At 51.3% G+C, this 14,163-nt stretch overlaps 1 protein-coding gene across 9 annotated transcripts in view; it reads left to right on the top strand.

Moving 5' to 3' along the window:
* ANKRD11 (ankyrin repeat domain 11) overlaps nucleotides 1–964 on the top strand; it is a 136,652-nt gene extending 135,688 nt beyond the window's left edge. For all 9 annotated transcript variants that reach the window (XM_032464614.1, XM_032464613.1, XM_032464618.1 and 6 more), the window contains one exon: nucleotides 5–964. In XM_032464614.1, the coding sequence (XP_032320505.1) occupies nucleotides 5–190 (186 nt within the window). In that variant the 3' untranslated portion in view covers nucleotides 191–964. The remainder of the gene's footprint in view (nucleotides 1–4) is intronic.
* The last annotated feature ends 13,199 nt before the right edge of the window (nucleotides 965–14,163 follow it).

The following is a 14,163-nucleotide window of genomic DNA, read 5'->3' as shown; positions in this document are numbered from 1 at the left end:
ACAGACGTGCCTCCTGATGCGGCAGCAGCACGAGGCAGCGGCCCTGAACGCGGTGCAGAGGATGGAGTGGCAGCTGAAGGTGCAGGAGCTGGACCCCGCCGGGCACAAGTCCCTGTGCGTGAATGAGGTGCCGTCCTTCTACGTGCCCATGGTCGATGTCAATGACGACTTTGTGCTGCTGCCAGCCTGACGGCCCGGCAGGGGGACCCAGACCAGGCCGCACGTCTGCCTGCTGCTGCCGCCGGGGCCGGACAGCGGAGGGAGACCATGTCCTCAGGCGGGGACACCAGGGGGAAGCCCGCACTGGGCCCCGGGCGCAGCTCCTTCCTCCCGGACGCGGGGATGGATGCGGCGGCCTCGGGGCCTTTCCAGCCAGCTGCACGGGTGTTTCAGGAGCTGTGACACAGAGTGCGATTTTTAGAATTTCCTGTTCCATTGTGATCAACTGAGGAAAATAAAACCAAGGTGTCCACCCCTCACAGACAGCGACCTCCAGGTCGGAGAGCAGGGAGGGCGCTGGCCCGGCTGCTGTCCTGGCCTCACGAAGCTGCCGGCGGCTGCGGGCCGCAGACAGGCCGCCCGCCCGCCCGCAGAGGGACGCTAGGGCTCTCGGTTGTGTTTTTAATGGAGTCAAATCCACGTGGTTTGTATATTTTTTCCTTTAATCTTGGGCATTTTGTTTCTCTTTCTGAGAACATAACTTGAAACACTACAGAGCCAATAATCATATAAAAAGTGTACCCGTAAACGCTGTACAGTTTTATACACGTTCACAATGTACTTTTGCTGCCTTCTAGATAATTTATTTTGCAACACATTACTGCACAGTTGTAAATAACTTATGTACTGTAACATCACTTCAGTTACGTGTAAAGAAATAAATTAATTAATTACACGCTCTTTGTACACGACAGGCCCCTCGGGCGAGGCCGCCGTGGCTGAGATGAGGGTCACTCCCTAAAAACTCCAGTGTCTTTGAATTTTTTCCTCCCAAACAATTAGCTTTCAATTTTGAAACAAACGCTATTTTCCCCTCCTTTCCTTCCCTTACTAGGACCCAGAGGGGTTCCTCTGCTCACGACAGGGGTGCTGGCGGAGGAGGGGGTAGACGACAGACAGACAAAGGCGTAGAGATGAAAACAGTGGCTGAGCGCTGTGGCCATGGGGAGACCAGGGCACAGGCTGCAAAGACTGGTCTCCTGGCACCCAGGCAAGCCGCGACCCTGAGTCCCCGGGGGGCTGAGTGTGCTGACAACTCCCTGCTCCGAGGACACCCATGCTCACCCGGTTCTCCTCTCCAGGGAGCCCCGCTCCGTCCGCGACCTGTCTACTCTCTGGTCCAGCTAGATGGGTGCGAGGCCGTGGGTCAGGAGTGGACCGTCCCTGCTCTCGGCCTCGGACACCTCGTGCTCCTCGCCTCTGCACTTCCCGTGCTGGCGACAGCTGCAGACACGCCCCATTCAGGGGTGAGGACCCAGGCTCGCCCTTCTTCTTCGATTTGTGCTAACCCCCCGGCTGGGTCCGAGCTCAGTGTCCCTCAGCGGGAGGCAGAGCCCCAGCATGAATGAGTCGCAGAACTTTGGTCCCAGAAGCTTCTAAGCTGCGAGTTAGCCTGTGGCTGTTTGCGCAGGGAGCCCAGGCCCACTTAGGGCCTCCGATTCCGTCGTGGGGCCAAGACGCTGGGGCCAACCCCCAGGGCTTCTCTCTCTCTCCTCCAGCTACAGGGCCGGGATGGGGCCCAAACACAAGTGCAGAGCAGAGCAGCTGCGCCCACACTGTGCCCCCGCTCAGGCACCACAGTGATGCCACGGTGTCCCCCCTGCAGGGCCTGAGCACAACTTCCTGCCATGAGACAAACAGCTCAGCTGTCTGGCCACTCACAGGTGGGCTCTGCCCACTAGAACGTTTGTGAAGAAGGTCCCGGAACCGAGGCCGTCTGGTTCTCCTGCTCACCCCAGTCTGGGTGCAGCAGGCTGTGCAGGTGTTTTCAGAATGTCCACGAGCCCAGAATGGCATCGGGCCGAGCCTGCTGACCGGCCCCCGGATCTGAGAGACTCAGGTCGCCCTCAGGACAGTCTGGCTTGGGCCGGAGGAGAGCAGTGCTTTGCCCCGGGCGCAGGGTCCTGGCCTCCTCACCTGAGAGGACCTCCCCTCCCCAACCTGTGCAGACGCTTCCCAACCCCTTGGCAGAACCTGTTGGCATCAAAACATGACAACCGGATGCCTGATACCCAGGTGCCGTGGGCTGGCAAGGCTGGTGGCCCCCTGCCGATGGTACCCCCAGCTTAGATGGAGAGAGAGATGGAAGAAATTGGGGGCCTTTTCCAACCTGTGCACATAATCTCATGGCAGGCTCAGCAGCCTGGAGTAGGTGAGCGGTCTCCCCGGACATCAGCCTTCCTCCTGCAGGGCCGGCAGCTAGACTGGAGGGGAGGGCTGGCCGGGAGACCTGCCATTGCAGCCCTGTCGTCAGATGGAGGAGGACAGGGCCTCCAAGGGGCCAACACCCACGCAGTGCCTAGACACTCGAGTGAGAGCTTCACAGAGGCCCAGGCAGCTCTGGTGCCGTGGGGAACCCCGAGCCTCCTTCCACAATACAAACCTATCTTTGAGTAACCCCAAATGTTAAACATACTGGGTAAGACAAAGTCAGCTCTGACAACCAACTATACTTCAATTAAAAAAAAAAATTTTAAAGTCAGCTTTGATAAATTATGTTCAAAGAACTAAATAAAATTATGTCTAAAAAACTAACATGACAGAGAACAGTCTCACCAAATCGAGAATACCAGTGAAGAGAAACTAGCTTCAAGAGAAAATGGAAATTCTGCGGCTGGAAGTACCGTAACCGAGTTTGTGCAGAAGGGCCAGCACACCTGAAGGTAAGTTAGCTGAGACGATCAAATCCGAGGAACAGGAAAAAAAAAAGAACGAAGGGAAGTGAACAGTTTCAGGGACCTGCAGGATGTGCTCAAGGGAAGCAGTGATGCTTACAGGGGGTCTGGGAAGAAAGGCCGTGAACTTTATGTCAGCATGGTGAGGCCACGGTACCCAAAAATTTAGTCAAATGTTACTCTAGGTGCTTCTGTGAGGGTATTTCTTAGATGACGCTGACATTTAAGTCACTGATTTTGAGTAAAGCAGATTATCCCTCAGTATGGAGGCCTCAAGAGAAAAAGACTGATGTCCCCAGTGAGGGGGGAGTTCTGCCAGCAGACCTGCTCTGACGTCACAACGTAGCAGCAATCCCTGGGTTTCCAGCCTGCCAGCCTCCACAGTCCTGGAAACCAACTCCTTAAAATCTACAATTGATCCATCTACGTATCTTCCAGTAATTCTGTTTCCTTGGAGAATCCTGATAATACATTAGACAAAGACTTAAAATCAGCTTCTATAAATTATGTTCAAATAACTAGAGCAAATCATGTCTAAAGAATTAACATGGCAGTAAGAGAATGATATCTTACCAAACAGAGGGAACCGAGAGAGGAAAAGATACAGAGACGAGGGGAGTTCTGTAACTGAAAGGCACCATGACTGAATGTGAGTTCATGAAGAAAGAGTCAGCAAGTCTGGAGGCAGGCCAGTTACGAGGGCCTCACTTGTGGAACAGAAACAGAAAGACCAACAAGACGCCCAGAGCTTCGGGGACCTGCCAGCTGCTGTCAAGTGTCCCAGCGCACACTGGGCGTCCTGGGCAGAGAGGGAATGGGGCAGAAAGAGTATTTGAAGAAATAATGTTCAAAAGTTACCCAAAATTGATTAAAAATACTAATCTATCTCCGAGAAGTTCGATAAACTACAAACAGTATAAACTCAAGGCCGCCCGCACCCAGAGGCGTCGTGACTCGTCGTCAGAAGCAGGATGCTGAGAGCCTGGACCAGAGCTCAGCCCCGAGGAAGGGCTCTCCGCGGACCGGCTGTCGCCTTCTCAACAGAAACCGCGGGCCCCGTGCCAGTGGGACAGCGCCACATCCCAAGAGGAAAAGACCCTCCCCCAGGCTCCTGTCCCTGCTGCAGCTACTTTTCAAAAAATGGAGAAACAGAAACATAACTGCTCGCATGTCTGCCCCTCAAAAAATCCTGGTAAGAACCCCTCACGCTCAACTGAAAAGTACAGAACAATAACCTGAATTCACATGAAGAAATAAAAAGCATGGCTAAAAGGAGCTACACAGGGAGACAGACAGTGTTAATGCATTTTTGCTTTAAGTCTTCCGTCTTACACCTGCCTGAAGATAAAGCAGGAACGACAAGGTGGTGGCGCACGTGCAAGGGCGTCGCTGCGTCACAAAGGTGGGGAGGAGGCGCCTGTGTTGGAGCGGAGTAAGGACGCTTCTGAAACTCCCTTACATTCATTTCGGCTAGGTTATTTTAGTTAAGATGTTAGCTGTCCTCCTCACACCAAGTTTTTAAACATGTAGAAAAGAAACGGGAATTTACATGGACACAAGAAAGCACCTAACACAAAGGCGCAGGGACGCGGGAGCAGAGAGGACAGGCTTGCAGCAGGTGAGAGCAGCAGGATGCCAGGCGTCTTACAAGGAATTAAATGTACACGGGTTAGACTTTCCAATTAAGAGGCAGAGATTGGCAGAAACGCTTTTTAAAAGATTATGACTGACTGTATGCTTCCTACAGGAGCCTCGGCAAACACTGCGCACTAGGAAGGGGAGCCAGACAGACGGCGCTCAACGGGGCAGGCCTCACCCCGTCATTCTGTCGTGGGGAGGGTGAGAAAGAAGAGCAACAGGAAACAGGAGGCTCCCCTGGAACCAGCCAGACCCCCACCGACAGCGGCAAAGCCTGTTCTCCAGGGCACGTGGAGTACTATGCAGGAAAGGCCGCATGTTGGGCCATAGAACAAGCCTTGGTAAATTTTAAAAGACCGTAGTAACATAAAGCAGGTTCTCCAACACAATGGAATGAGATCAGGAAGCAATTAACAGGTGGGAATTTGGAAAACTCAAAAACTTTGTGGAAGTTAGAAACCACACTCCTAAATCCTCAAAGACAAACCACCAGGGAACCAGAAAACACTCTTGAGGTGCTTTGACAGGGAGAGAAAACGCACTGCAGCACCACATGGAGGGGGCACTGAGGTGGAGCCACCGGGACCCCGGGCGCAGGGCCAGGAGGGTGCGAGCTGCACGGGGGACGGTGAGCAGCGCCAACTCCAGACAGGAGTCCGAGGCCTGCCCAGTAGAGCAGCGAGTGCGACTGGGAGACGCCACAAGCCAGGTCCTGCTGACCCAGCGCCGAGTGTACAACCGTCTTCCAGCCTCGCCCGCCCCAAATGAACATGACGTGAAACCCAGAAGTGTGTGCTGCGGCCCAGACAGGTCCGGGAGCGACCACCCCTCTGGCCGGAGGAGGGAGGAGGCTCAGATGCTCCAGGGACGCCCGTCCGCTCCTTCCCTGTGCGCCCCTGGCCGGGTCCGGGGCTGGGGCCAGAGGCCCGCCAGGCTGAGAAGGAGAACTTTCTCGGAGCAGCTGTGAGGCCAAGACGCTGAGGCCGACCCCCAGGGCTTCTCTCCCTCCTCCAGCTGCAGGGCCGGGACGGAGCCCAAACACAAGTGCAGAGCAGAGCAGGGTAACAGAGGCCCAGGTTTCTGTGCAGAAGTTCAGAAGCGGAGGGGACAGGGAAGCAGAAACTCCAGCAGATGTGGAGAGAGAGGGGCTCAGCAAGCCATCCCATAAGGTGGGTTTAATCCTGGGCACAGCCCCACCCTCCCCCCGGAAGCCACATGGATTTGTCCCCAACTGGCCCGCTGCAAACTTCGGGAACGGAGACCCTGCACACCCACATCCCAGGCGGCCACCACGAGACCCACACGTGGGACAGACCAGAGGTGGGAGGCTGCAGTGACTGCATCCACAGCCACAGGGCAGCGAGGACGGACAGCGGGGACCTACCCAGGACGGTGTCCTGGAGAAACAAAAGGAACCAGCCTAATAATTTCTAAACAAGATCCAGGCTCTTGGGACATAATAAAAAAAATTCTTCACAAGAAAACCAGAAAAATTTCCCTTCCCCCAGGAAAAGACAGTCAGCAAACACCACCGAGAAACTGGCAGAGGTCCTGGGATAAGTGGACAGACACACAACACTGCTCGTGATGTGAATGCCGCACGGAGCAGTCGCCAACGTCCTTCAAACAAATGTCTGATGTTAAAAATAAAACATCTCGTAAAAGAAACAAAAGATAAAAAAGAAAGCACGAGTTGAAATTTCATGAATGAAACAATAAACCAAAGTAAGCTCACTGTGTGGACCTGACAACACCACGGAGAGATGCACTGAAGCTGCAAATTCATAGAAATTACTCAATTTGAATTATAAACGGAAAAAATATCTTTATAAATGAAAAGATCCTGAGGGACTTGGGACATCAACAAAAAGCTGAACGTGCACGAGATGGGGTCCCTAAGAGAGAAGAGAGAGACGTGGTGCTGAACTGTAAGGAAACGAAATGCGGAAACACATTTCAAGTTAGGTGAAAGGAATAAACCTACAGATTCAGAAAGCTGAGCAAATTCTAAAGAGGAAAAAGCACATTACAGTTTTCAAAACTTTCTTCACAAGAACAGCAATGGAACACTGTGAAGCTGCCATAAACGAACACCAGCAGAGCACAACACAGCCCAGGACAGTGTCTGACACACACAAGACACTCAAGATACAGAACAGAGAGCTCTGTACAGAGTCTGACACACAGCAGATACCAAAGGTACAGAGAGAGAGCCCTGGACAGGGTCTGACACAGAAGAGACCAAAGGAGCGGAACAGAGGGCAGTCTTTTCAAGGCCTGGTTCTGAGATGACAAGCAGAATGTGGATCTGGACCCATAATCACCTAACAATTTGTACAAAAGTCAACACCAAGTGGATGAAACCTAAATAGATATCGTGAAATTCAAAAACTCTTACTAGAAAACAATGCAAAATCTTCAGAACACTGGATATGACAATGATTTCTTGGACTTGATACAAAGGCACAGGGACCACAACAAAAATAGAGTAATTGGACTTTATGAACATTCAAAAATGCAGCAAAAAAATTAGATCAATGGAGTAGAAAGACAACCCAGAAAATGGGAGAAAATGCTCACACGTCATACGTCTGATGAGGGATGAATATCCAGAACAATAAAGGACTGTGACTCTTCACCACAGAAGGCCAACAACTCAAGTCAAAAATGGGCAAGGGGCTTGAGCAGAGATTTCTCCAAAGAAGATAAACAAATGGTCAGTTAGCTCGTGGACCTGACCGACCATCAGGGAAACGCAGATGAAAACCACAATGAGGTAGCTGCTCACACCCGTCGGTATGGCTGTTAACCACAAGAACGAAACAGAGCACAAGGTGCGGTGGTCATGATGTGAGAGCTGTGGGCTCTGCGCACTGCTGGTGGGAATGGAAGATGGTGATGGTGTGGCCACTGGAAAACAGCATGGCGGCTCTCTACAAAATTAGCAATATAATTACCACGTGATCCAGCAACCCCACTTCTGGGTGTATACCCCAGGAGAACTGAAAGTGGGGTCTGGATGACAGACAGACAAGGGAAATGTACATACAGACTAGGGAATTTTTCAGCCTTTAAAAGAAATGGAGCGGACAGGGTCCAGCTCAGGGGTGGCACATACTTAGCGTGCATGAGGCTCTGGTTCAATCCCCAGCACCTCTGCTAAATAATAAACAAACTGAATTATCTCCCCCTCATAAATAAATAAACAAAACTGTACCAAAAATAAAAGAAAAAAGAAAAGAAATGAGGTACTGATAGATATTTTAATGACATTATGCTAAATGAAATAAGCCAAATACTGTATGACTCCACTTACGAGGTGCTCTGAGTAGTCAAAGTCAGAGACAGGACAGTGGTGCGCACAGGGCTGGGGGCGGACAGTGAGCAGCACCTCCTGGAGGCTCAGGTTTACCAGCTGAAAGGGGCCTGCGGCTGCGGGAGGGCACAGTTCATGTGTGTGCACGTCACACCACTGAGCCCTTCCCTCAACCACGCTTAGGACAGTAAACTTTATGTTATGTGTATTTTAACACAATAAGAAAGAGACAGTCTTGTGTGAAATAAAGACGTATGTAATATAAAAGTGAAAATAATCTCAAGCAGGCCCACACTACTGAAGTGGTAGAAGTCCTGCAGCAGAAGTAGAATAAAATCAGACAGCGTTCTGCATCTCCATGAGGAAATGAAGCTTTAGAACCACTAACTACGTGTTAAACAGGTAAGGCTCATTTTAGAAAGTTCTTTAGAACATACACCGCCTGTGTAAAGAACAGTAACAATGCAGGGTGTGGACTACAGCACACGCAACACAACATGTACAACAGCAGATAAAGGAAAGTATGGGGAAACGGCAGTGTTACTGCAGGGTGACAACGTGAACAGTGTCCTGTCCCCTGCAGGTAGACTGTGGGCTGTTCAACATAAAGACCCCAAAGCAAAGAGCAGAATAACAAGACAAAGACTTGCAGCTAATATTGAGGCGGGAAGCCCCATAAAAAGACCAGCAGGAGCCCCAGGCAGCACCACTACTCTCCTGCCAGCACCATGCGGTTCCCTGGCCCAGAGGCTCTATCTCACTTTCTGCCTCTGAAACGGCTAACTTCTAGGAAAGTGGGCTCCCTCCTGATTGGTCCACTTCCCTCCCTCCTGATTGGTTATTTTTCTCCTGCCTTATTGGTCCATTTCTACAAAGCCTGTTCCTAATTAGTCAACTTTCATTATACCTCATTTGCATACGATGTTGCAAAGTGTAAACTGGTAGCCTATAAAAGCCAGTGTAAGCCTACAGACGGGGCCCAGAGCTTGGAATGTTAACTGTTCTGGCCCTGCTGGGGTAATAAACCTGAGTTCTCCAACTCTGCTTCTCTGGCCGGGATTCAGGTTGCTGTCGCAACTGAGCTGTAACACATTATTTCTGCAACAGTACGACAACAGAAATAAAATGAACTTATAAAAACATTGACCTAAAGGCAGAAATAGAAGAAAAAAGAACGAAGAAGAGATGGGACAAGTGGAAGCCAAACAGCAAGGTGAGAGACACAGCTAAGCAGTTCAAAGGCCACACTGAGTCCTGACATCCTGAACACCCTATGAAGACACAGACTGTCAACCTGGATTGAAAACCAAAGCCCAACTACACGGTGCCTAAAAGAAATACACTTTACCTTTATTTTTTTTTTCGAGGTTTCCCCCCCCCCCCCCCCCCCGCTGTGGACAGATAATTAGATTTATGTATTTGTTATTTATTTATTTATTTAGTGGAGGGACTGGGGATTGAAGGCAGGAGCCCTGCATGTGCTAATAAGCACATGCTCTACCCCTGAGCTGTACCCTCCCCTGAGAAACACACTTTAAATACAATGACATAAACAAGCTAAAAATTAAAAGATTTGAAAAGCACACCGTACGAATACTTAAAGGGCTAGAGGCGGGGTTGTGAAGTTCTCAGATCTAGTTTTCAAAGTCAAAAGAATAAAGTTTAGAGATTCAAATTTTCCTTTTTGTGAACCAAAATTATACCACATTTCTTATCTGTACAATCCATGAAGTAAAGTTTACTTACCAAAAAAACCCAACAACAACAACAAAGAAAGCAAGCTAGACGCTGGACTCTGGGCTGTGTTCACATCGAACCAGGCAGGTCTCAGGAAAGTGCACGACCAGGGAGGTGGCTCCCTCCATGATCCAGGGGCCAGTCCACACAGGGGACGCAACACCTGTCGGTTCTGTGCACCTAATGGCGGTTTTCAAGATACACGTACCAAAGAGCAATTAAATTGCAGGGAGAAACAGACAAATCCATAATTTTAGTCAAAGACTTGAATGCCTCTCTCAACAGCAGACAGGGTGAGTGGGTGGGTCATCAGCTGTACCATTGACCAGAGTGACCTAATGAATATATATAGGGTGCATCACACAGCAAAGTCAGCAGAACACACACGTTTCTCATGTGCGGTGGACATTCAACAAGATACGCCATACCTTGGTCATAAAAAAGTACCCCCAAATTCCAAGGATTCAAGTTGCATGAAATACAGCTAACCCTTGGCCACCAGGTGGGTCAGTGGAACTGCGCTCGGGAGCAGCAGAAAGTCTGGGACTCACAGCCTGCCCCCTGCACCCGGGCCCTCCGTCTGCGCTTCTGTGGCCAAGGCGGCCCGCGCAGCGCTGCGTGTAAGAAGGCCCTCCCAGCAAAAACCGTGTGGTTCAAGGGTCAACTGTATGTTCTTATTTTTACAAATCTATAACAGACGGATTCTTCCAAAATCTCTTTAAGTTTTGGGAAGTAAATAATGTGCTTCTTTAAAACCCATGGAGCAGAGAAGAGATCAAATGGGAAATCCCAAAGCTGGGCCTTTGAAAAGGTCAGTAAGCGTGGTAAGTCCTCAGCCTGACAGCTTGGGCGGAAAACAACCGAGACACAAGTCAGCAACATCAGGAAAGCCAAGGCGGCACCACTGGAGAGTCTCTAGATATCAAAGGAATAATACAAGAGCTTTATCAACAACTTTTATACCAATAAATTCAACCACTTAAAGGAAAGGACAAATTCCTTGAGACACAAATTATCAAAGCTCATTCATGAATAAACCCACTACCTGAACAGTTCTAGATGTATTAAAGACATTGAATGTGCACATATTTCCATTAAAAGAAAAACCCTCCAAACCTTGATGGCTTCACTGGTGAATTCCACCAAACATTTAAGGAAAATATAATACAAATTCCATGTAAAATCTTCCAAAAAATTGAAAAGAAAGGAATATTTTCCAAATCATTCCATGAAGCCAGCATTAACTTGACAACCCAAAGAGGCAAATACAATGCAACAGCACCACAGGTCAACACCCCTGATGAACATAAAGTCAAAAGTTCTAAGCAAAGTTTTAGTAAATCACTTTAACAATATATTAAAAAGATAACACACCATTACTAAATGGGTTTTAGTCCAGAAATTCAAGGTTAGCTTAACATGCAAAATCAATCCACGTAATTCAGTCTGTTGCTGTTGTTGCTGTTTTTAGAGGAGGTACTGGGGCTTGAACCCAGGACCCAGGGCTTGGTAAGCATGTGCTCTGCCATTGAGCTATGCCCTCCCCTCTGTAATTCATTTTTTTCTTAAACAAAGCTTAAAAAACAAAGTGACAACTATACTAAAAGTTTAAAAAGTGACAACGTATATTGATTCAGAAAAGTCCAACATCCACTTGGACTTAAAAAATAAACTAAGATTAAAGAGAACCTCCTCCCGTCACCCCAAAACGGCATCTATGAAAAGCCCAGCTCTTCATCATCCTTCGTGGTACGCACTGAACCCTCTACCCCTGAAGTCAGACACAGGACAAGAACAGCCGCTCTCACCACTTCTAGTCAGCGCTATCCTGGTCACCCAGCCAACACAGCAAGGCCAACAGGAGGAATAAGAGGCACCCAGACTGCTGGGCAGGAGCCGCATTCCAGGCGTCCTGACTGTCTATGTGAAGAGTTGACGCCATCTTGAAAATAAGCTCCTGGATGTGACAGCAGCACACAAAGTCCATCACACGTCTGTGAACTACCACATACGGCTGAACGTGCGGACTTGAATGAAATGAGACAGCCTTCAAGTTTAATGGGGTGACACACCCTGAACGTACCAGGTTTTGGTGAGGACGTGGAACACCGGGCATCCTGGTATACTTATGGTGAAAACATAAAATATAAACTGGTACAACTGGGAAAAACGCTTCTTAAAAATACACCCACACTGACGGAGTAGGGGCTCCCACATTCCATGCTCTGTCAAAGCGACAGCTACGCTGGCAAAAACTGTCAGACTCCAGGTTTTCAGACAACTGAGACTGGTTAATGAGGAAATAAGCTGCTACATTTTGGTGACATCACAGCAGGGAGAGTGGGCGCTCCAGGAATGGCCCCTCCACCTAAACTGAGCAGGCAGGAGCTGGAGCTGTCCTGGAGCGGAGCCGGCGGCCTCAGAGACGGCGAACCCGGCGGCCCCGCGTTCCGCGCGCCGGCCCCGGGGTGGCGGCTCGTGTCCCCGTGTCCCCACCCTCCGGCCCAGGTTGGCGGCCCTGGTCCTGGAGGGCCTTGCCGAGCGCGGCCTCGGGTCACTTGGCCCGAGCAGAGGGTCCTGCGCCCCGTCTAGCCGCCGTGGGCCGAAGCGGCTTCCTGGACAGGTGAAGGCAGTATTCCGCTTCGGTAGGCCCCTCGCCTTCTGGGAAGCGGGCACGTCAGGAAGTCTTCGTCGGGTCGCCGACGGACAGCGGAGACGGCAGGACAGGGGCCGCAGGCCGCGCAGCAGGCGGAGCCCGGCAAGTCACGGGGGACGGACCAGCCCTTGAGAGCCAGCGGACCTCGAGGAACGAGAGCGTGTGGTGCTCAGAGCCACCGCAACACAGTGCTAAAGGGCCAGTTCTCAACAGAAAGGTGTAAAACGAAGAAAAATCAGGAGAGCGTGTCCCTTCCACAGGAGGGAAGGCGTGACAGACGCCATCCCTGAGGCCGCCCAGATCCCGGGGTGACGGGTCACGGCGCTGAGTGCGCGGCTCTCTGTGTCCGGCCGACCGCAGGGACCTCGGCCGGAGCGGAGCGCTGAAGTCGGCAGGAGAACGGGGCGGACGCCGCGAAGGCACTGGGGGGCCGCCGCAGAGAGGGGCGGAGCGAGTCCTGAGGCCACGCGGTGCGGAACACACCGGGGACGGCGACGGGGCCCCGGCAGCCTGCGCGGGCGGGGCGGCCGGCGGGGACGCACGCGGGGCGGGAAGCCCGGAGCCGCGGCGCCGCCCCTGCGGGAGAGAGAGCGGCGGCGGCGCCACGGCGGCTGCGGCCAGAGGCCAGTGCGCGTGCGCGCGCGGCCCCGCGCTCTCCGAGCGGCGCGCGCCCAAGGTCGGCCCACGGAGCTCGCGGCCGGGCTGCGGGGAGGGGGCAGAGCGGAGCCAGCGGGAGGGAAGGGCCTCCGCCGCGCGGGGCCGCGTTCAGAGCCAGAAAGAAAGCGCCTGTCAAGGAGCAATGCTGCACATTCAAGAAAGGGAAGTCAAGACGCTTGCAGTAGACCCGCTGTACAGAGAGGCTGAAGGAGCCTGCCGGGTGGAATGCAAGGGACACGAGGCCACGAGTCAAAGCTGAAAGGACGAGGAACCCCAGTCTCAGGCAACTCGGACGCGGCACGAAACGCTGAGGCCGAGGGCCTTAAACAACACTTGCTTCTCTCAGCTCTGGAGCCGGGACGACCAAGACCAAGGTGCCAGCAAAAGGCTGATTCCTCGTCGTGTCCACGCGGGATGCAGGGAGCCGGTCTCTCACGTCCCCTCTTGTGGAGAGCGCTGGTCAACACCAACCGCCTCCCAAGGGGCCGCCTCTAAACGCCGCCTCACGGGGGCCGGGGTTCCGCACACCAGCTCCGGGGGCACAGTCCGTCAACGGCAAACGGCAAAGGGAAAGACATGGTGAATATAAAAGCCACTGTTACTGCACTAGTCATGGCTTGCAACTCCCTTTTCCCTGTCATATCTAACAAGAAAATGCGCAAAACAGTCATTGCGAATCTTCTAACGCAGCACATGAAGACGCAATCTGAGAAAGAGTGCCCCAGAGGAGGGACAGAGACGCACAGGAGCAGAGCTTCCGCGTATTATGGCATTAACTGGCAGTGTTTAAACAGTACAAAAATGGTATTACTAATGCCATTTAAAGGGCAAATGGCATTCACTTAAATTGTCGTAAGATGTTAACTAATCCCCAAGGCAGCCACTAAGACATAACTAAATAATATGGAAAAAGAGAAAGGAATCATGATGTTTAAAAACTCAACTAAATGCAAAAACCGACAGTAATGGAAAAACTGAGGAACAAAAAAACCAAGACATATAGAGAACAAATGTAGAAGTAAATGCAAAAGGGAGCCAGGGTGGTTTCCTGCTGTCAGACAAAACGGAGGATAACTTAAGAGCTGTTACAAGACAAAGAAAGACATTATATTGATGTAACAGGTCAATCCATCAAGAAACTATAACAATTATAAACATATACACACCAAGCAATGGAACCCCAAAATACATGAGCTAGAAGCCAACAGAACTGAGGGGAGAAACGGTTCCACAACAATAGCTGGAAACATCAATCCCCCACTTGC

The sequence above is a fragment of the Camelus ferus genome, chromosome 21 (assembly GCF_009834535.1).
Source record: "Camelus ferus isolate YT-003-E chromosome 21, BCGSAC_Cfer_1.0, whole genome shotgun sequence".
Lineage (NCBI taxonomy): Eukaryota > Metazoa > Chordata > Mammalia > Artiodactyla > Camelidae > Camelus > Camelus ferus.
The sequence above is the reverse complement of the archived record's forward strand: the minus strand, read 5'-3'. Positions and strand labels throughout refer to the sequence as shown.